The 21,014-nt window shown below is 50.5% G+C and overlaps 1 protein-coding gene across 3 annotated transcripts; it reads right to left on the bottom strand.

Moving 5' to 3' along the window:
• Positions 1 to 680: 680 nt before the first annotated feature.
• Loxl4 (lysyl oxidase like 4) lies at positions 681 to 20,585 on the bottom strand. Of its 3 annotated transcripts, none has more exons than XM_071611015.1 (16): positions 20,507 to 20,585; positions 17,655 to 17,827; positions 16,295 to 16,593; positions 15,487 to 15,665; positions 14,421 to 14,626; positions 12,727 to 12,765; positions 12,377 to 12,596; positions 11,663 to 11,846; positions 11,343 to 11,497; positions 10,467 to 10,634; positions 9,256 to 9,418; positions 6,822 to 7,065; positions 5,610 to 5,725; positions 5,027 to 5,163; positions 4,537 to 4,648; positions 681 to 2,548 (listed from the first exon to the last, which is right to left on the bottom strand). In XM_071611015.1, the coding sequence occupies exons 2-16, from the start codon at positions 17,726 to 17,728 to the stop codon at positions 2,478 to 2,480; spliced, it is 2,367 nt and encodes a 788-aa protein (XP_071467116.1). In that variant the 5' UTR covers positions 17,729 to 17,827; positions 20,507 to 20,585; the 3' UTR covers positions 681 to 2,477. The 3 variants fall into 3 exon arrangements, with proteins under 3 accessions (XP_071467116.1, XP_071467117.1, XP_027786221.2); XM_071611016.1 differs by lacking the exon at positions 20,507 to 20,585 and adding an exon at positions 18,405 to 18,840; XM_027930420.3 differs by lacking the exon at positions 17,655 to 17,827 and having other exon boundaries at positions 20,507 to 20,577.
• Between the last annotated feature and the right edge of the window lie 429 nt (positions 20,586 to 21,014).

The following is a 21,014-nucleotide window of genomic DNA, read 5'->3' as shown; positions in this document are numbered from 1 at the left end:
GGCTTTATCTCAGTGGTTTTGGAAAGTAGTTCCACGCTGAAGAAATGGTAGTGCTAGGTGGGCCTTAAAGTGCTAAAGTGGCAAGAAGTGGTGTCCTGTGCTATTGAAGCAGAAGCTGCTTTTTTTTTTTTAAGTACCCATGACAGTAACAGATTGTTAACATTGCCTAGAACTATCTAAATCCTAGGATCACCTGAAATTTATAGTAGAGAAGTACATTCCCTCTGAATTCTTATTTGTTCCTTACAGTGAAAGTCTTTGTAGAACAAAGGTATGTTACCTTCTGAAGAGTATGTTGAGGTTTCTAGTACTTTAGTTCCTCTCAAGACCAAAGTGTGCTATTGTAGGAGTCTTCTGAGGTTTTGGTTCTGTCTGGAATTTGGTGGTTGGTATTCTGTGAACATTCCTCATCTAGTTATAAGTCATGCCAGCCACCAGTTTTCCTATGCCTTTCCCTTTCAACTCAGAGGTGTAACAGCACAGCCCTTGTATGGCTTTTTCCAGGAATTAGAACCAGCTGCACCTATCAAACGTGTGATGTGGGCAGCAAGACTGAGACCAGAGCTATGGCTGTCTGCCTGGCCAGCGTTTTCCGGCCTTCTTGGAAACTAGATCTGGCAAGAAGCAAAGGGTAACCTCCCTGTCTGAATCTAGTCATCAGTCACCACATGCTCCCCCACTAGCTGCACATTCTTTCACAGGCCATTAGCTGCATGCGTGAGTATAATGTTGTTACTGTTTGGGAGATGTTTGCCTGATCCAACAGGAAATCAGTCCTTCCCTTGTTTACCTAAACTGCCACGCCAAAATATAATGCTCCCTCTGCCTGATGAAGGAGATGAGGGAGTCAAGAAGAGCTGGTGGGTGAGAGGAAGGAAGAAAGCACTTCTTTGTATTCACTGAGAGTACCTCAGAATTTGTCCCACTTGACTCTCTACAAAGGGGTAGATCTGGTGATGGGGGAGGGGAGTCATAAATCTGTTTTGTCTGCTACAATGTTGACAGTCTTGGAACTTGACCTTCTTGCTCCTACCTTGTGTCCCTTAACCTTTCTGACCCCCGCCCCAACCTTTTATACCTCATTAATCTTTTAGCATTGAGCCTGGGGAAGGAAACTTTGAAGGAGACAGGTTGACATCTTGTTAGAGAAACATACTGGGGCTGTCATGAAATGTGTGCCCTTTGCATTTTTGTCCTTAGTACGGTGGGAGGTTAAGAGGTAAGAGTTAGTATGCTAGGAACTACATAATCATAGCTGGTCTGGTCTTTGGAGCAGTCCACAATGAGCAACCTTTATTGGCATTAGGAGTGTCAGAATTATAAGGATCATCTCTTTTAAGTGTGTGTCAGTAGAGAAAAGATGAAGAATCATGTCCAAGAAGACCTTGGTATTTTTATACCACCTGAACAACAGCATACTGGAGCCACATCAAGCAGGGATGGTGGCCTTTCCCAGGTTTAGTCCTTCACTAAATTAAATGATTCCCCTTCTGATTTCTCCATTCTTGTGTCCCTTACCCTACCAGACCTATCTTCATGTTTCTATAGAGAGTGGCTTGACTTTTTTCTTTCCATTACAAAAATGTATTTGATGCAAAATTGACTTGGTTGAGACCTGAAATTTAGGCCAATCCTGAGATGCATGGTGATCCTGAGAGAAAATGGATTGTCTGCCAAGTGTAAGACACATTTCTCTCCTTGGCAGAGACCCTGATAGAAACTGGGGTCCATATACTTCAGCAGTCTTTCTTTGATCTTCTCTTGCTGTTCTGCAGGAAGGCCCCATCTGGCCACTTCTGTGAAACTTGTCTTTTCTCAAGTACTCAATAATTGGTGATGTTGACCCATCAGTAGATAATGGGATGCCTGAGGCCTGAGATTGCAGGAGTATTACAAACAGCCTTATGTGCAATAAGATAAAGGTAACACACTAAGGAGCAGAGTGTGAGAAGCAAGTTCTAAATAAGGACAGATAAAGCAAGGGACTGCATTCACCAACTTCTCTGCAAGTTGTGATTTTGACAGTTATGTTGCATTGAGCTTCTAGCAGAGAACTAATCCCACTTCTTGCATATTTTGGTCCTCTGTCTTCTGCTCTTTGAGGACATTTACAAAGCACTGTTTATGCGGAGGTCTGGGCCATAGTTCACCCCTAAGAAACTGAGAGTTTCTGAATCCAGGAACCCTGTGGCAAATTTCAGGAAAGATTGGGTCTCCTTATGAAGAGGAGCTTAGATGACCAAAGCCTGGAGGTCCTATTATGTATGCCATAGGGGACAGACCCAGAACCATCCTGAGGGAGTGATACCATCCTGGTTTGGTGATCTTGCCATCAAAATGTTTCCTGAGCAAGTTCTTGGTGCCCCTTGACACTGGGCCCCTTTCCTTGTAGGTCAGAGCTCTGTGAAGGGCATGGCTCCAATAAGCTGAGGTATTTGATGTGTGTGGGCAGCAGCTGGGAGTGTGCAGTGATGACTTCAGATGAGGTTGTTCCTAAGTCGCTGTTCCTGTTCCAGGGAAAGCTCTGCATTGGCTCTGTATGAATCTCCTGTGGGCAAAAGGAAAATAGCTAAGTAGCCAACCTTGCCGCAGTCTCATTCCCTGACAACCTCACACAGATCCATTCTGTCCAGCTCGTCCTTTTCTTCAGTTGTGAGCATAGACATGAAGTGTCATTTGCTAGGAACAGACCCTGGCCAGGAAATCAAGACTGTTGAGTGGAAGGGGCTGTGCTGGTTCTTCCTTTGCTGCCGACCCAGATTCATTCTGTGCCTTTTGTTCTCTCTGAGCTCCAGGGAACTGATCCCCAGAGATTGTATGACAGTGGCTACCTTATCCTTTCTGGCTGAGATGTGTTAACAATTGCAGGAAGTCAAGAGAAGAGGCATCAAACATTTCCTCTCTGTCCAGGTCTACCATGTAACTCTAGTATGGCTGTGAATGCACACACCCCTTAGCAAATATAGGCATTTCAAAACTTTAAGATGGAAGGGCTCTTTAGATCCATGGATCTAGCTTTCAGTTGGCTCTGGGATGTCTCTTCCCCCTTCAAGCCTAGAGGGGTAACAGTTCTCCTACTCATATTGCCTCAATATCCCTGTCTTCTTTAGTCCTATGCACACTTCTATAAATAGTTTTTTTGTTACGTAATTTCAGACCCATTTGATGTGCCCTCTGTTTTCTGCAAGGACTCTAATGGTAGTCTCTAATCATTAGCAAAAAGAACCTATAAGATGCATTGTTTTTCTTTGCTTTTTCAATGCTCTGGATCCCTTGTAGTCTGATTATGGAGAATCTGCTATCTATATGCACAGTCGTGGATTCCAGTTCCTGATTCCTCTCACCTTGTTTCATTATAATGTCAGCAAAAATCTACTTAATCACCAAATCCAAAACCTTCAGCTATTCTTCCTCTTCTCATTCTATTTCTCATCTATTGCCAGTTATTTTTTAAAACCAAGTGATCTTTTTATTCCCTTGACCAAAATTTGTCAGTGATAAATAGAAGCCCACAGGATAAAGTCCATTCTCTAAGAACTACCATAACCAGAAGGAACTTTAGTAGGTTGGAAGTTCATGGCCCTGTTTAACAAAAGAGAAAATTCAGGTTGAGATTTCTCATTTCCTACAGCTATAAAGTGATGAAATTGGATTTGAAACCCAGTGAAGATGTCTGAAACCAAATCATATGCTCCTCCTATTCCCGTTTGTGTCTTTTGTCCCTCCTTTCATACCCTGCTCAAATATACATCCTCTTTGAAACCTTTTCTAGCCCCCGACTCTATGCTTACTCTGATTAGTTCATGCCTGTTTGAGGGTACTTGCCAGTCTTGGGATCACCCATTTGTATGTCTGCACACCCTACTTGACATTAAGCTCCTGCATCTTAAAGTGTCTGACAGTGCTTAGCACTGTAGTAGGTCTTAATGTTGACTGAAGAAACAACTCTGCGCCATCCACCCTGTAAATTCTAATATGGCTGTGAATGCACACACCCCTTAGCAAATACAGGCATTTCAAAACTTTAAGATGGAAGGACTCTACAAAAAACAAGTACAGAGACCACCACCTCCTCACCACCTCTTCCTTTGTGTGATACTACTAGTTCTGTAAATGTCCCTGTTCTCCTTGATCCTCTTACAAGTGGGTATGATTTCAGTTGGGGGAATAGTAATGCACACCAAGGGGATCTGCTTTTGCCTGTGAGGCAGTCAAGCTTAGAATGGAGGCAAGCCAGGAAGGCCAGGGGAAAAGGAACATACTGGAAAAGAAAATCCTGATGTGGTTTGAGGGTCGGAAGGATTCTGTGACAGTCCTTAAGGCAAATAGGGATGTAGAAGTAGTTATTGGATGAGGTGGATGGTCTGATCAATTCTAGAAATCCACTGTAAGAGTGTCACAGGAAATTTGTCTTTGTCCCATCCCTCCATCCCTGGCCATTTACACACCCACATAAGTCACACTTGGGAATACAATTAGAGTCCTTCCAGCTTCCCAAGCCTACACAAAACTGGGGCCACAGTGCCTCAGACTTACCTGTGTGGCAGTTGTGCAGCCAGACCCTCTGCCCGTCATACTTGCAGCGGCAGCGCATCATGTTGTTGGAGAAGTCTGACTCTGCCACCTCATTTGTGGGGTTCACAACCACCTGGAGTGAGAGGGAGACAGATGAAAATGAGTGATTTGATTTCTGAGTTGACATGTAAGATCCCTTACATCATATATAATAATATTTTTAAAAGTATATTATTTGCTTCATTACCCTTAAGAATCACCCCAGGCAGTAGGCATTAATGTCCCCATTTTATAGATGGAAACTCAGAATTGCCAAATGTCCATTGACTCAGAACTAAAACCCAGGGTCTTGGGATTCCCGTTGAATGTTCTTTTCTCCCAGCACAGCTGCAGCTATGGGCCTTCTGGAGACTACAAAGGGGAATACTTTGCTATCATCTGGTCTCAGGGCGCGATTTGTAACTTCTATAGGAAACAGGGCTCCTGTGGAGATTTCCCCAAGCATCCTTACCTGGAAGATATAGTCCCCTGGGCCCACATCTGTGATATCCACCCATTGGCAATCAATGTCATGCCGGTAAGTGTCCCAGCAGCCTACAGTCACTCCCTGTTCCCCAAAGTTGGCACATGCATAGCGCCGCTGAAGTCCTGTGAGAAAGGATACACAGTCACTGAGGCACTGGGTAGGTACTTGTGACCCAGCACCATGCTAGGTCTTTCACATACTTTATTGTCTTAAGCCTCCCACAAATTTCCAGTTTAGTGCAGATATGCTCAGTTCACAGATGGAGTTTGTAAGTAGGAGACAGTCCCTGCCCTCAGAGAGCTCAGGAGCCTGCAACTATTATCTAAAAAGTGTTAACTCTTTTTAAAGTGGTACAAAGTGAGATGGGAATTCAGAGGAAATCGACCTTTCACCTAAGATTTCATAAAGTAAGAAATTGACCTTTTTAAATTTCCTTGAGTTCTGTTGCCAAGCCAGTACCTGAAGCTGATGAACAGGGCAGAGAAGACCTGACCCCACAGGAGCTAAGGAATTCATAAGGAGTATAACAGGAGAGCATGCTGGTAGATGCTGATGGGAAACCACATACCTGTGGGGCAGTTTGTGTCTTCTAGACAGAAGCTGGCCTTGTGCCCCTCAGCCACCTTGGAGCCATTGAGTGTAAGTAGGTCATAGTGGGTGAAGACCTCGATGCTGTGGTAATGCCTGCAGAAGACAGAGCTGTCAGCCCGACAGCAATAGGAGAGGATCTCCTCTGAAAGGGTTAGCAGGAGAGATTGAGGGACTGGGCCCCATCATTACCCAGAAAGCAAAGTTATAATAGCAGGTTGTGCCCTTCTGCCTCCCAAACTCAAGGTCAGTATGACCCACAGCCCACTTTGCTAGCACCCCTGACAGGGAGCAAGGCACAGCTGTCTGCATTACCAGGCTCTAAACTCACATAAGGCAGGGTAAAAGCTGCCCTGGTAGCCTCTAGGAGGCTGTAGCCTGGCTGCAGGGCCTGAAGCAGAGGTGGAAGGAAGGAGCACCTGACCCAAGGACCAGCCTAGGGGCCAAGTGGCTGCTGGGGAGGAAGCTTACTCTACTCTGTCAGCCTGGGACCAAATTGCTACCATAGTTTCCAATCTAGTTATAATGACAACTCTGTTGGTGCTCCAGGGAAAGGTGCTTATTATCTCAGGCAAGGCCAAGTCCCAAAGTCATTGTCCATTCCTCTCAGCTTTCCTTTACCCATGTCTGCGTCCTAAAGAAAAACGCTTTTTTTAAAATTTTTTTTTTTCCCATTCTGCCTTTGTCAGAGAATGCATTGTCTTGCTCTCTGTTCTGGAGGCTCCTGATAGGAAAGAATGCTCCTTTGTCTTCTTTTTTAGCACCAAACTGTTCATGCTATTCTTTGGAGGCCTGGCCTTGTTGCCTTGCCTGCTGTAGGAACCAACAAGCTGTTTTCACAGAGCTAGCATCCTATTTTAGGCCTCCAGTTTTCTGTGGGTTCCTAACTTCTGTCTTCTAAAATACAAAGCCTAAGATCCAACACAGAAAAATTGCATAATACCATGATAGCAGAGACCAACCACAGCAGTGACTTTCTTTGGGATGTCACTGTGGCAAACAGGCTCCATGACCACCATTAACATAGGTCTCACTGAAGAAAGAGACATGGGGCAGGTGAATACTACTGGGATCACTGTATTGCCCCTGGAGCAAGGCCAATAAGCATCTAGGAAGGAAGACTTATCCAGAGTGCACACCTTACCCAGGCAAGTTTGCCCCCTCTAGAGCCAAGACACAGGTTGGCACCAACCTGTGGCACTGGTGCCAAATCCAGCTGTGGCGTCCAGCCTTGGGACGAAAGTCAGCCCTGCCTAGGTTGTAGATCTGTGAGGAGAAGCGCAACAGGCGCCGGTGTCCATATGGCCAGTCCATGCGGTCGGCTGACTGTGAGAGGCAGTTCTCCTCATGGGCACAGTATAGCAGGCTGAGTGGGCGGTCCTCCAGGTAGGCTGTCTCCTGCACCAGCTGAGCATTCATCACTAGGTCTGGAGCACCTGAAGTGGCAGAGAGTTGAGACAGGAGGCCAGGGGTAGGAAGGCAACAGGTCTTGCTCCCCAGCATGAGCACAAGCTTCCCCCAGATCAAGCTCTCTGGGAAAATCCCAGAAAAGAGCGCAGTTCAGCCAGAAGATGAGAGTTCTACTAAGAAAAGGAATAACCCATCAACTTAACCTGGGAGGTAGTTCCAGGGTCATGATTAAGGTTGCCAGCTCTGGAGCCAGGCCACCAGGGTTCATTCTTGACTTCTGACTGTGCCATTTCCCAGTTCTATGACTGCTTAACCTTTTTGTGTTATCATTTTTGTCATCTTCAAGATGGAGAAAATGTAGTGATATTAATGTGGTACCTGTAAGTTGCTTAGGTGGTTGTTTACCACAGTAAACACTCATTGGTGTAAGATGGTGTTTTTTGTAAAATGCTTTTCAGTCTATAAAGTGCTTTTATGTAGCTTAGTGCATACAGTCCTTTCAAAAAGCTCTACAGATACCTAACCTGGTTACTTTAACCAAGTCACTGTCCCTGGGCCTCAGTTCCTCAGTGTCAGAGACCAAGGAGGGCAAGCTGGAAGGGAGAATTGGACAAGGTTGTCCAAGCTCACTCCTGAACTCTGCCATTCCAGTCTGTGCTGCTGAAGTTCTCAGCCTGCTTCCTCGAGGGCTCCTACTCCAGCCTAATTGCTACCAGGGTATTCCCTGTGCTGCTTCTGAGGCATCCAGGCATTCTGGTGCTTCTCCATATGGGAAAATCCGACACACTGGTACCTGTGTCTCTTAGCTTTGTGCCCTTTCTTTCCTCTCCTGTTCCAGGGGCTTTACCCTCCTTTGAAGCCACATGCCTCTACCATTGCTGTCCCTTACGTGTCAGTACAGAAATGTGCAGATCTATAGCTGTTGCTGCGCAACCTTGAAGGAGAAAATTGCTCTTAGTGTTCGGTCATACATTCGGTCATACAAGCACACAGCTGCAGCTTAAACAGAGGCATCCTCCACATGAGCCCATGTGCTGACGAGAGTGAGCTCTTTTCACTGACTCATTTCAGTGGCTGGATTTGGAGGATGCTTTGCTACATAATGCCTGTACTATCACTAAAAGTGCTCCTGAAATTCCTAGAGTATATTTTGGAGAGAGCCAGGATATACTCACTGACAAATTCCAAAGTTCCTGAGGCAAAGGAGAACTTTCAGAGGCAGTAAGAAGAGGGGATAAAGCAAAAACATGGGAAAAGTCAGAGAGAAGAGACAGGGATGGCAGAGGCTGCCTACTGGCTGTCTGCCCAGCTTCCATTAGCTGTTAGGAAGCATCTGTGAGAGCTGCCACTGGAGGCAGAAGAGGGAAGGCTCCAAGGTTTCTAGGAAGGGGAGTTGAGTGAGCAGCCCCAGCATGCTATGAGTCCTAGCATGCTGTGGGGACCCGCTCTGATGCCCTGTCACTCTGCAGGGGAGAGTGTAATGGATGGGCCTAGTGCTTTCCCCCAGGGTACACTGCACAGAGAGGAAGCCTAGAGCTCCCTGACAGAGGTTAAGAATATCTTGGGGTTAAGTTTGGCAGGGAAAAAGGTCACTTGGGCAGTGCCTTTGGACTGGATATAATTATCTTGGCACAGGCATTGTTGGCAGTTGTCAAACAGAGATGCTGCTACCCTGAGAATCTGGGTTTGTGGGGCAGACATTTGCCAAAAAGTAGTCTTTCTTGTCCTTAAGCCATTTGGTTAAATCCCACAGCTCAGGAAGAGAACACATACCTAAAGCTTTAGACCGTAGTATACCTCATATTTATATATCCTCTGCAATGGCTTCCAAACTTTTTTCTTACAAACAAGAAATATATTTTATGTTGTAACCTAATACTCACATAGTGCCAAGAAAAAGCAACACGACTCTTAAGTGTAATGTACTCTCATGTTTTCTACCGTTTCAGTTTTTGAAATCTCTTGGTCATAACCCCAAATTGAAAAACTCTGTTCTTTTTCCTTATGCTGTCCCATCTTGTTTTATTTCTCATAGTAGCTGCACAAGGTGGGCAGGGCAGGTTTTGTATCCTGATGTGACCCATGGTTTAGCCACACAGAAGTGGTAGTCCCACTCCTTGTCCCTGCTGCCAGGCAGCTGAACCAGCCCTCCAGGCCCTCCCTGAGGGGAGCAGAGGCCCACCCATCCAGGCTCCTTGAGCCCCTCCCTTGCTCACTGTTTGTGCAGGAGACTCCAGCTGAGAAGCGCCCAGTGCCATGGGAGCAGTGCACAGGCCCATGCCTCTGACACTGCTGCAGGGCCAGCTCTGAGCCTGAGCAACGCACTCCACTCATGATCACTTCTTTGGCTTCAGGCGTCCCCTGCCAGTACCATGTGTCCTAAGGAAACAGCCCACATTACCCGGTCAGAGTAGAGAGATGCCTTGGGAGTCATCTCCTCTGAGGCCCATCTGAGGCTTAGACCTCTTCATCCCATTACTCCCACCAAGGTGTGCCCTGCCTGGGCCTGAAAATCTTCACTGATGAACCCTACCCCGGAACAGTGTATGACCCCTCTGATATTAGAAGTTTCTTCCATGTGTGGAGACAAAAACCCACTGCCTGTGGCTTCCATCTGACTGCTCCTATCCGTCTCCCAGGTGGCAGTTCTTCACGATCTGAAGAGGATTGAGTTGTTCCCCTCCTCCTCATACAACTGCCATGTTCCCATTTCTCCTGTTGTTCCTCACAGCCCGCTGTGGGTTGTGATCAGGGCTGTGCCCAGTTCTCGGCATGAAGTCTACACAGGCCTGCCCAGCAGGCTGGTATCAGGGCAGCCAGGCCTGTATCTTCTGTTTGTTTCCTTATGGTCTTTGATTCTGCTGTTTCTCCCAGACTGCCACATCCTGGTTTAGTCCAACATTATTTCAGTCCAACATCATTATCTCCCTTCATTCAGCTTAGTCTCCACTCCAGCTGTTTTTCAAACAGCAAAGGAAGAAAGTTTTTAAAAATCTGTAGGATTTAGGCTGTTAATGGTCTTGCCCCTGCTGTCTCCACCCTTAAACCTCCCTTGAGAGCTACTCTGCAACCTCTGGCCCCTGGTTTCCTCAACTGAATCAATCAAGCTTTCTCTGGCCACAGAGCTTTTGCACACACTGTTTATTTTTCTTCCCCCTCATCTGCTAACTTCTACTCATCTTTCCTACAGATGAAACTTTGTATCTGGGTATGTGAATATTTTACTAATGACAGCCTCTTTCATGGTGTTTTTGTCTTGTTCACTACAGTATTCCCAGCACCCAGCATTGCATCAGCCCATAGTTTCATTTAATAATTAAATGTTGAATGAAAGAATGAAGGGCCAGCAGCCCTAACACAGGAAGTTTTGGTCCTCTGCATCCAGGAGGCTGAGAATTTATAGGGAAGGAGCAAGACAGGGACCTACCTTGATAGCAAAGTTGGCAAAACCCAGGCCAAGCTGTCGGCAGGCCACCATGGCTTCAGTGAGACCCCAGTGATCACTGCACACGGTGCCCCAACGTAGGACACCATTCACCTCCACCTGCACCTCCACCACGCCCTCTTCTGGGCTTCGTCCACCTGCCAAGCGCACCTGCAGTGGTCAGAGGCATGTGAGGGATGGGACAGCCTGGGGAGGGGAGAACAGAGGACTGCAAGCAGGGGGCCCTGCCCAGGCCAGCTCACGTGCAGCCTTAGACCAGACACTCTCACTTTAGGCTTGACTCCTCTGTAAAGTGAGCACCATTTAATGGATAATCCCTAATGTCCTTGTCTACTAAGCAATCTGACTCAAAAGTGCCTGACAGGAGCTCCTGCCACGGAACTTGCCCTCCTCCTATCTCTAAAATCCTACCATGGCGATGCACAATTTGCAAAGGGCTTTCATTTCTACTGCGTATGTACAGCCCCCAAGAGTTGACCTCATTTTATGAAACACTAGCTATGTGCCCACAGTCCCCCTCAGTTTGACTTAAGTGTCTGGCACAGCCTCCACTACCACTCCCCAGTGCCTGCGGCCTGTGGTTCTCACCCTCAGGCACCTTCTTTTGCAGATTCACAAGGAACCTGAGAGGGTAGGTGAGAGTGTACAGACACACCTGCAGAGCCCCTGTGTCCCTCTGACACCTCTGAGGGGTTGTGATAGACTCTCCAGGCTGGCTCAAATAGGGCAGGGGGACTGTACACAGCTGAAGCCCTGGCTGCCCCTCCTGAGTCCCTCCCCACTGGCTCAAGGTTGGTATCCTGGGGTTCCCTAGGTTTCCCAGATCCCTGCCTGGCCACACGCTCAGCCTGAACTCACCTGATTCTGGAAGCCCATGTCAGGGATGTTACACCTGACGGCAGCATCATTCTCATGTTGACAGCCATTCTGGGACCCTTCCAGGGCGAGGCAGTCACTGAGGGTCTGCTCATATCCCCTGCAGTGCACCTCACTAAGGTGGATGGGCCCCAATCCTGGGTGGGGGAAGAGATGCTGTGTGAGGCTCCATCTCTGTGACCTCACACTGTGGCTGTCCCTCCACAGAAGGAGAGAACTTCTGGGCACTGACACCCCAGGGACTTCAAGAGAGGAACAAGGCCCTCCCACCCCCTCACCCCCTGGAAGGCCTTCTCACTTACCTTGGCCCAGCTGGGCCCCAAAGAGGGCCTCCCGTGCAGAGCCAAAGCCAAGCTGACGACATAAAACGCTGGCAGAGATGAGGTTCCACCTGTGGTCACAGACTGTGCCCCACTGCCGGTTCACCAGCACCTCCACCCGGCCCTCGCCCACCTGGGCCCCAGAGCGCAGGCGCACCTTCAGCTCCTGCTGGGAGAAAACTGGCTTCAGGGAAGGCAGCCAGAGGGACTAAGCCACCAATGTGGGACACCAGGGCAAGGCTCCTTCAAGCTCCAAGAGCCAGAGCTAGGGCCGGGAGTTACTGACTGCCCACAGCCATCGTCTTGAAGAAGCCGTGTTTCTCGACCTCCACTTCAATACAAGTTACCACCACGACCTCATCAAGGAGACAGTCCCTGTGTGGTGCTAGTATGTGTGTGACACCTCACTAGGTTTTTCCCTACGTTTTATAATAAAGGGCAGGTTCAATACCTCCGGCCCTCAGAGGGCCCTAACTACAATTTAATTACTGTTTTTACGGTTACCTTCTATTCTTGGCAAGTGATGTCAACTTGCCGTTTATGTACGGTTATAAATGATCTCTTTTAGATAACTTCCAAGGTTCTCCCGTTCTCTGATTCAGTTTCTCCTCTTGATCTAGTTCCTCTTTCCTGTCCCCTCCAGGCAGAGTCCTGCCTGTGCCTCTGGGTCAGGGTACAGAGTCCCTTGGGGCTCACCTCTGCCCGGGACTCCTTGCGCCAGGGCTTCACCTTGGGCGATCGAAAGCGGGGCCCCGCCACACAGCTGACCACCGCGTGCATGCCACCTGGGCAGGCCGGCTGCAGCTTGCCTCGTCGTGGGGCCACCTGCACCTGGCAGTTGGCCAGGTGGGGCTCTGTCCCCAGGCAGTCAACCCGGTGGATCCAGAAGGAATTCTTACTGGTCAGGCCCTTCAGCCTGGAGGACAAGGGAGATGTGGGTGGAGGAGGGCTTGAGCAGAGGCTGAGGAGAGGGCAGGGGAGGGGAAGGGAAGGAAGCCCTGGGTGCCGCATCTATTTGCATGTTCCCTGAGGGTTCCACTCCTCACCTAGACTTGGGATCCTTCATCTTCAGATTCCAGATTTTTCTGTGGTGGAGAAAACAGACAGGAGGTGGAGGAAGTGTGGAAATCCCACTCTCTTGCTACCACTATGATTCCTCATAGTTGCCATTAAGTTTGCACTGGACTTCACAGTGTGTAAACTTGTTCACAAATATTATCTCAGTGCTGAGCTTCACAGCAGCCTTGATAAGACAGCACCTCACAAATAACGATGATCCCATTTTATAGAAAAGGCAGGCAGGGTTCTGGGGCTTGTCCTGAAGTGGGGTATGTACTGACTAGGCAATTCAAACCTGCTCCCCCAGTCCAGATGAAGGGGATCCTTTGGGGAGTACCCTAAGAGGAGGGATATGGGGACAGGCACAAGTCATAGGACTTGCTGCGGGTGGGGGAACTGCCACCCAGAGACACCCAAGCTATAATCAGGGCTGCTCTCCTCGTGGGTGGCAGGTGAGTCAGCAGGACCAAACTGTGTAATTACCAGGCAGTGGTGGACCAGGGGCCTGCACCCCATCATCCCCAAGGATGGAACCACATTGATACCCACCACCCCTCTTTCTTCAGGACCAGGACCATCTAAGCCAGAGATACAAGGACAGAACAAGGGACATGAAGCTGCTTCATTGAAGTGTGACAAACTGGAGTGGTTGAGGGCAAATGACTTGGAGATACCAAGGGAGATTTCTCCCTCCATGAGAAACCAGGCTTTCACTGATGTGGAGCCAGTGGGGCTGTGACTGTGTCCTTATTTATTGGGCTGACACAATCTGCTATGACAGTTTAGTCACATTTCTTTTTTTTTTTTTTTCTTGGTGGCGGGGGTACTAGGGATTGAACTCAGGGGCACTTGACTGCTGAGCCACATCCCCAGCCCTATTTTTATTTTATTTAGAGACAGGGGCTCACTGAGTAGCTTAATGCCTCGCAGTTGATGAGCCTGGCTTTGAACTTGTGATCCTCCTGCCTCAGCCTCCCCAGTTGCTAGGATTACAGGCATACGCCCCCGAGCCCAGCCCAGTTTGGTCACATTTCTAACAGAATACTTTTGTCTCCTCTCCCAAAACCCGCCTACCACATACCTTGCTGACATACAACAAAATTAAGCCTGGCTTGGACCAGAGTTGAGAGAATTCAGTGGGACAAAGTTGAAACAATTCAGTGGAATGATAATGGAGGTCCAGATGCTCTGCCCAAGGTCCCATGGCTAGTTTCTGGTAGAGATTCGACCAGAATGCATTTCATCTACACTTGCGGGTGAAACTGTATCTTCAGTAAAATCCATCTTTTAATCAGGGACACAGTTTTACATACAGTTGTTTTTATTGTGGGGCATTCTATACCATAGTCAATTCTTTTTATATGATTGCCAAGCATAAACTTTGTTTTCTGGCCACGTCTATGTATTTCTCAGGATCTTAGGGTTTGTATTTGATAATTTTCTTAATTATTCTGAAGGGATCTTTAACTCAAGATCCTTAACCCTTTTCCTCAGTTGGGCTATTTTCCTCCTGATCCCAACACGTGCAAGGTCCTGCAGACACCCATCCCTATCAGTCCATCCCCACAGCCCTCACTGTACCCTGCACAGTTCCACTGCCACACACACACCCACGTACACACATTCACATAGCACACATGTATACACTCAGCCTGGCTCCCCAATCTCACCACCTTCCTACCTGTAGTAGAGGCTGTTGACAGGCACCTGGCTGGGGAAGCCCAGCATACCGCACACCACCCTGCTGTTGTTCATGGTCCAGCTCTGGTCACACACCTGCCGCCAGTGGCCCTCGTACCGTACTTCCACGGCTCCCTCGGTCACTGGGCTGTGCCTCTTGGCACTAGCGAGGATGGGCTTGAGCCGCACCTCCTCCAACCGCTGGCCCTGCAGTGTGCATAGTCACCATGGGATGGGCCCCCAGGTTCCTGGGCCTCCTGCTGGGCTGCTGCAGGTCTTCCCTCAGAAGAGCCAGGCTTGGAGCTCTTACAGGACCATCCCCCATGTCCCTTATAGGTCAGGCCAGGAAACCGAGGCTCAGAGGGTAGGAGGTATTCGCTGATGGCCACATAGTGAGTAGGAGCAGAACCTCAGTTTCACTAGGCCCTTTTCCGCCTTTCCAATTCGTTAAATTGGAGAGACCAGGTGGATGTGCCCTCCCTGGCAGCAAGCCAGCAGCCCTTGGGGATTGGGAGGCTTCTGCTGGGCATGGAGGGGCCTTCTTCATGCCACCCTGGGAAGAGCTGAGATGGGCACAGCACAGCTGCTTGAGACTGGCATGATCCTTTGGCCCACAAGTCCCACCACCCAAGCCCTGGGGTGACTTGGACCAATGCAGAGCTCCCTAACCCCATTGTAGTCTAGCTGCCCTCAGGCAGAGGCTGCCTGGCAGCAGATGGTGGGGGCCAGAGCCCTGCCCTGCCCTGTTGTTTGGCTTGGGTTGTTTTTAGCTCACGGTTGTTTGTGCTGGGAAGAGGCAGCAATTGTGGCCAGGCCTTGTGGGTGAAACAGCCCCTCGCTCCCCTGCACCTCCCTCATGGGGAGCAGCTTCTGGGAATCCCAGCAGGCCTGGCCTCTGATCCCCAGGCTGCCCTGCATCAAGCTGGGCACCTGCTATGGGTCAGAGCCTCAGGGACACTGTTCAGCCCACTTCTGCCCCATCTCTTTCTCCTCCTCCAGGCTCATCTTTCAGATGGCTCTCTGTCTTGGATCCAGCCCTCAGCTCAGGCCCTGAAGAGCCTCCTTACCTGGGGCCCAAGGGCATTGGAGACCCTCTCAGAGAAGTAGCCTCGCTGGCGCTGGGGGTGGCATACCACCCCGACATCTTCTGAATGGCTGCAGTCACTGACACCCCAGCCATTAGACGCACACTGGTCCAGGGAGTTCTCAGTTCCCATACAGCGCACATTGTCCAGCCAGATCGGGCCTATGGGGAAGGGGAGGGGCAAATTTCACAGATAGGCTCAGAGAGGTTGGTTATAGCTCTGCTTCCTACATGGGATCCACACTTATCAAGTCTCCTCTTCCAAACCCTGAGAGAAAAGTGTGGGGAGAAGGGCTGGGGATATAGCTCAGTGGTGGAGAAATTGCCTAGCATGCATGAGGGCCTGGGTTCTATCTGAAAAGAAAAATGGAGGAGCAGGGCAGCTGGCTTTCCTTTAGTCTTAGTATCAACAGCTCTGCCTACTGCCTTCTCTTGGTGTCAGACCCATAGAATCTCTTTTTGGAAACTGGCAAGTAGCCTAGTAACTAGGCCGACTTGTTCACTCCTCATCCATCCAGTCATCCATTCAATAATGTTTGCTAAGCACCCCTGTGTGCCAGTCACCACTTTCAAGGAACTTAGAGCTCAGTGTTGGTGACAGTGGCACCTTATCACAAGGGGGAATGCCAGGGTCATCTGCAGCTGGGACATTCAGGTCAAGACTCACAGAGGAGACCATTTGAGCTGAGCATTAAAGGATAGGGTGACACCAGGTACATCAGTGAGTGCAGCCCCTGAGAGACACCTGCTACCATATCCTTGTCATCCTGTGGGGCAGTGCCATCACTTACCCTCCCCTTGGCCATATTTGGCACTGTGGGCCCAGGTCAAGGCAGACTCAAAGCCCAGCTGGCGGCAGGCCACTGTGGCCTCCTGAAGCGCAAAGTCATCATCACACACGGTGCCCCACTGGCCCTGGTGTAGCACCTCCAGGCGGCCCTCCTCTGGCCTGCTCCCTGGGCCCACCAGCCGGAGCTTCTTGGTGCCCAGTGACTGTGGCCTGCAGGGAGGGGTCTGGCCTAACAGCAGCAACAGCAGAAACAGGGATAAGGTGGCTGGTGGGGACCACATCCTGGTGACGTCAGGGTACCTAGGGGATGAGTAAACAATGATCACCAATTCCACCCCAAACCCTGGGCCTCTTCAGCATTGGTAGCAGGTAGAGAAGGGGCATTGCCTTGGAGTGGTGGGGATGCCCTCAGGGCAATAATCTCTACCCTTTGATGTTCACAGCATCCGGATCAAAGGTATCAAATGCCACCTTCCCCACAGAGGGGGAATGTTGGGGAGGAAAGGGTTATTAGAGGAGTCAAGTTCTCCCCCACTTTGCAGTGTGGCTTGGCCAAGTCTCTTAAACTGTTTAGGCCCTGATTTTTTATTTCTAAAGTGAGGAGATTGAGCCAAATATTGTCTGCTCTCTCCTGCAGCATGGATAGCCTGTGACACCCATCAGTCACAGCTCCAGCTCCATCCAGGTGTATCATTCCTGCATCCATGCCACAAACACTGTTGGAGTGCTTCAGGCCAGTTATTAGGCCAATACTGAGACAAAGAAATGAAGACATGAAATACCCTGCTGAACCTCTCCATGCAGAGAAGAGGAATCAGGGGTCAGAGGAGTAAAAGATCTCCCAGGTGGGAAAAAGGGCATTCCAGGTAGAAAGAACAGGATGAGTAGAGGGAAGAAGAAAAGAGGTGAATTCATGCAAGAGCAGGGAGTGCCCTTCTTTTCCCCAGACTCTGCAGTGTTGTGGGCTTGGAGGGGCAAGGAAGGAGGGGCAGGCCAGGTCCAGATGCTCAAGGGCCTCATGGACCATGCACAGGGTTTGTGCTTCATCCTTTGAGGCAGCGCCATCACTGTAGGAAACGAGGGGCCATATGAGGATTTAGGAAGGGAACATCATAGAGAGGGCCCTTGTGTCCATGAGGCTGGAATGAGATGCTATTTGAGTCCTCAGAGTGAATGAGCTGGGTCCTGGGACCAGAGGAGAGAGCAGGGCAAACAGGAGAGTCATGACTTGTAGAGCTGCCAGAGACTTCTGGAGCCACCAGTGCTGCCACTCCTCCACCCCAGGTTTTATGCTGATGAAGAGCTGAGGCCCATCAGGAAGAGAGGCTGGAGAGGCTGGTCCCTGGCTCTCTGCCCAGTACTTGTGTCTTAGAGGTGGTTCTGATGTGATGGCATCTTCCTTGGCACTGCTGTTCTTGGGGATCACGCCGTTCATCTAAGCAGGAAGTGTCTCAGGCCCCTGCCACTCTTGTCACCACAGCTGAGAGTCACTCCTTATTCCTCCATCATTCAATGCAGGACTAGGTGGAGTGGGCTACAAATATACGGGATAAGCTCAGGGAAGGAAGCTTTAGGGGAAAAGGGACTTTGTGTAATGTCCCCAGAGCCCAGAATAGTGCCAGGCACATAGGTGACACTCAAAAATAATTGTAGTTGCATGGATGGGAGGTGACATGTCACAGGGTTGAGTACAGACGGGGGAGTCAGACTGCCTGGGTTAAAAAATCCACCTCCCCCATTCATATCTAGATAAGTGGGTCGATTTCTCATGGCCTTAGTGTCCGCCTCTGAAAAATAGGGATAATAACATTACCTGCCACATTGGATTTTTGTGAAGATTAATGAATGAAGACTTGAAGCCCTCTGAAGAGCAGTGGACTACAATTACCAGCTACTTTAATAGCTACAACAGAACCTTTGGTCTCCATCTTTGGAATCTCACCCCATCTTTGTACAAAGAAGGAAATGAAGGCCATGTCTTCTGTCAACTGCAACATTCTCTGGAACATTCTCTGCAATATTCTCCAGGTTTGCCCCTGTCCCCTCCAAGCTCAGTATTGGCCAGATCCTCCTCCCTCCACCCTAGGGGGCAGCTGCCTCCCTCCTCTCACCACAGTAGCCTCTTCCCACTGTCCCCTCCTGCACGTCCTCTTCCAGACTTAAACACTGTTTTCTTCATGTCACTCTCCACACAGGAACCCTGGAGGCTCTCCACTGGCGATCACCTCCAGCTTCCCTTCTCTGCTTTCCCCGCTGTCTGCTTCCCTGATGAGGAGGTAGATGCCAGAGACTGAGCCACCCTACAGTCACTACAGGAATGACACTCTCCAAATGACAAGAGAGGATAGGTTAGGGCCCTCATCTGTTAGGACACACTGGGTCTGGGCTGACAGATGACCTTGCCTCTCTCACTACCCCCAGGAATCAGGATGCTCCTGACTCTGCCACCAAACTGCTGTGTATTCTGTTTTCTTCTGAGTCTCTGCTGCAATATCTCTAAAATAAGGGGGTAGCACTAGGGGGAGACATGCTTTGATGGAGTCTAGGGTGTCCCGGGCAGGTCTGTTGTTTGGGCTGTGGCTAAAGTCCCCACAGCACAGAGGGTGTGGACAGTCCAGGTCACCAGGACTGCTTCAGGACTCTGGATTCTGGCCAGGGCAGCTCCCTTCCCTGCAAGCTGCAAGAAAGTGAATGGGTACCGGTATGAGCTAGAGTCTGCTACAGGGACAGCTTCTCCTCTCAGCTGTCCCATCTACTACAGCATCCCTATAGCTTTTGCTCCCACCAAACTTATCTTCTCACCCTTCCCAGGACATAACCTCCAGCTCCCAGCTGACACATGGCTCCTTCTATCTGGAGTGCACTTTCCCTCTCTCAGATTGTCAAACTCCTACACACCTTCAACACCAGGCTCAAATGCTATTCCCTCCATTAAGCCTTCTCACCCCCCAGCTTCCTAGCACTTGGTGTGTTTGCTCTGTGACTCCCCAAGCAATCTCCACATATCTGTTTCCCCAGCTCTGAGCACACAGCAGAGGAGTAGACTGAATAGCCCTTAGAAAGGGAGGCAGCCTCAACAGTGGTTCTCTTCCCAAGTGAAGGAGCAGGGGACAAAGGAGGGGAAGGAAGGTGAAGGAGAAAGGAGAGGAAGAAGGGAGGGAAGGATAATAATAATAATACATTTATTGTATATGCCTCTCCATTTTACAGATAAGTAGTTGAGGCTCAGAGAAGTGAAATAACTTGCCCAGCCAGGATTTAAACCCAGCAGCCTGGCTAGAAGTCAGGGCTCTCAAAACCAACAGAGATGGATGTTGGAGGAGGAGGTGGAAGAAGGCAGGCAGGCATGGAGCTGAATGAAATTACACCCTGCTGCTGGTTGATTTATGACCCAGGCCATGATGTGAGGGCTCTGGGGAGGGTGCCAGCACTGAGTGCCACCAAGTGAGAGATCCAGGACTCTGCCAGCTCAAGGCAAAGAGGCACCTGCTCCAGGTGCTGCCAGGGCATGCTGGCACCTGGTCTCACCTTGCCCAGGTAGAGAGAGCTGGAAGAGGGCAAATGCCCAAGGGGATGCAGGAGAGCAGGAGGGTGCTGTCCTAGGAACACCAGCTTTGGAATGCCTCCCAGTCCCTTCTCTGTGGCTCTCTAGTGGTGGGGCTTCCTCTCTGGGTCCTGTACCCTCCCTGGGAATCCATCTCTGTGGGCCTGAAGTAGTGCCAGCAAATGGGCCCTGAATTTCCCCTGCAGCCCTAGGAAAGATAGGGGTTGAAGTCTTCTGACCCTCCTTCCATTCCTTGTCCCCTCTCACCTCCCAGCATAGTCAACCTATAGTTGCAGGGCACAGATCTGCCTCTTAGTCTCCCAAGTCACAAGAGTGACATCTGAACTCACCTTGCCCATCTGAACCCCCTTGGGTGAAAAGGCAGAAGAAGTGTTACACACCTCGGGTTCAAAAGCTAGACACTAGACACGCAGGCACCCCCGGGGCCAGGCGCACCACCCACGCGGGCCTTGAGCCAACCTCCCCAAGTTGGTCACTTGTCCTACTGGAAGAAGACTGTGAGAGACTGGGGACGAGGCAGACAGTCCCACGGACTAGGGACCACTAGCCCCCCCAGAGGCCTGCAGAGTCAGGATAGACAGAAGGATGGACAGACAGCACAGCAAGAGGCAGACCCCGGGGCGGGGGGCCGGGCCAGCGCGAGCTCACCAGCTGGATCGCGGACGGTCAGGGGCTGGGCTGGGCCGGGCGCCGCGACGAGCAGCGCGAGCGGGCCTCCCGGGCCCTGGGGGCCTTTTATCCGCCGGAGCCTGCAGCCGGCCCCCAGCCCCAGCCGGCCGCGGGGGAGGCCGCAGGCCCCGCCCCGGGCGCCGCGGTGCGCGCCCCGCCCGGCAGGCCCTCTGCCAGGCGCGCGGCTCGGCTCGGCCCAGGCCGGCAAGTCCCGGCTGAGCGCAGGCCGGGCGGTCGCTCCCCCGGGACGCGGGCACGCGCGCTGCGGCGGGAGGGAAGGGGCGCCCTGGGACCCCGGGAGAGGGCGGCGTTGGCGTTGGCTGGAGGAGCCTCAGGGGCCCCTGAGTCCCCCTCCAGGCGCAGTATCCCAGCTGTCAAACTGGGTGATGGTGCCCACCCGCGAGACTGCCACGTAAGACCCCAGCACAGTGCCCCTCTCGTGGCAGGTCTGGCTCCCGTGCGCCCGTTAGGACGATGTAGGCGGCCT

The sequence above is a fragment of the Marmota flaviventris genome, chromosome 4, assembly GCF_047511675.1.
Source record: "Marmota flaviventris isolate mMarFla1 chromosome 4, mMarFla1.hap1, whole genome shotgun sequence".
In the NCBI taxonomy this organism is placed as follows: domain Eukaryota; kingdom Metazoa; phylum Chordata; class Mammalia; order Rodentia; family Sciuridae; genus Marmota; species Marmota flaviventris.
Note: the sequence above shows the minus strand (reverse complement) of the source record. Positions and strands in the feature narration are given on the sequence as shown.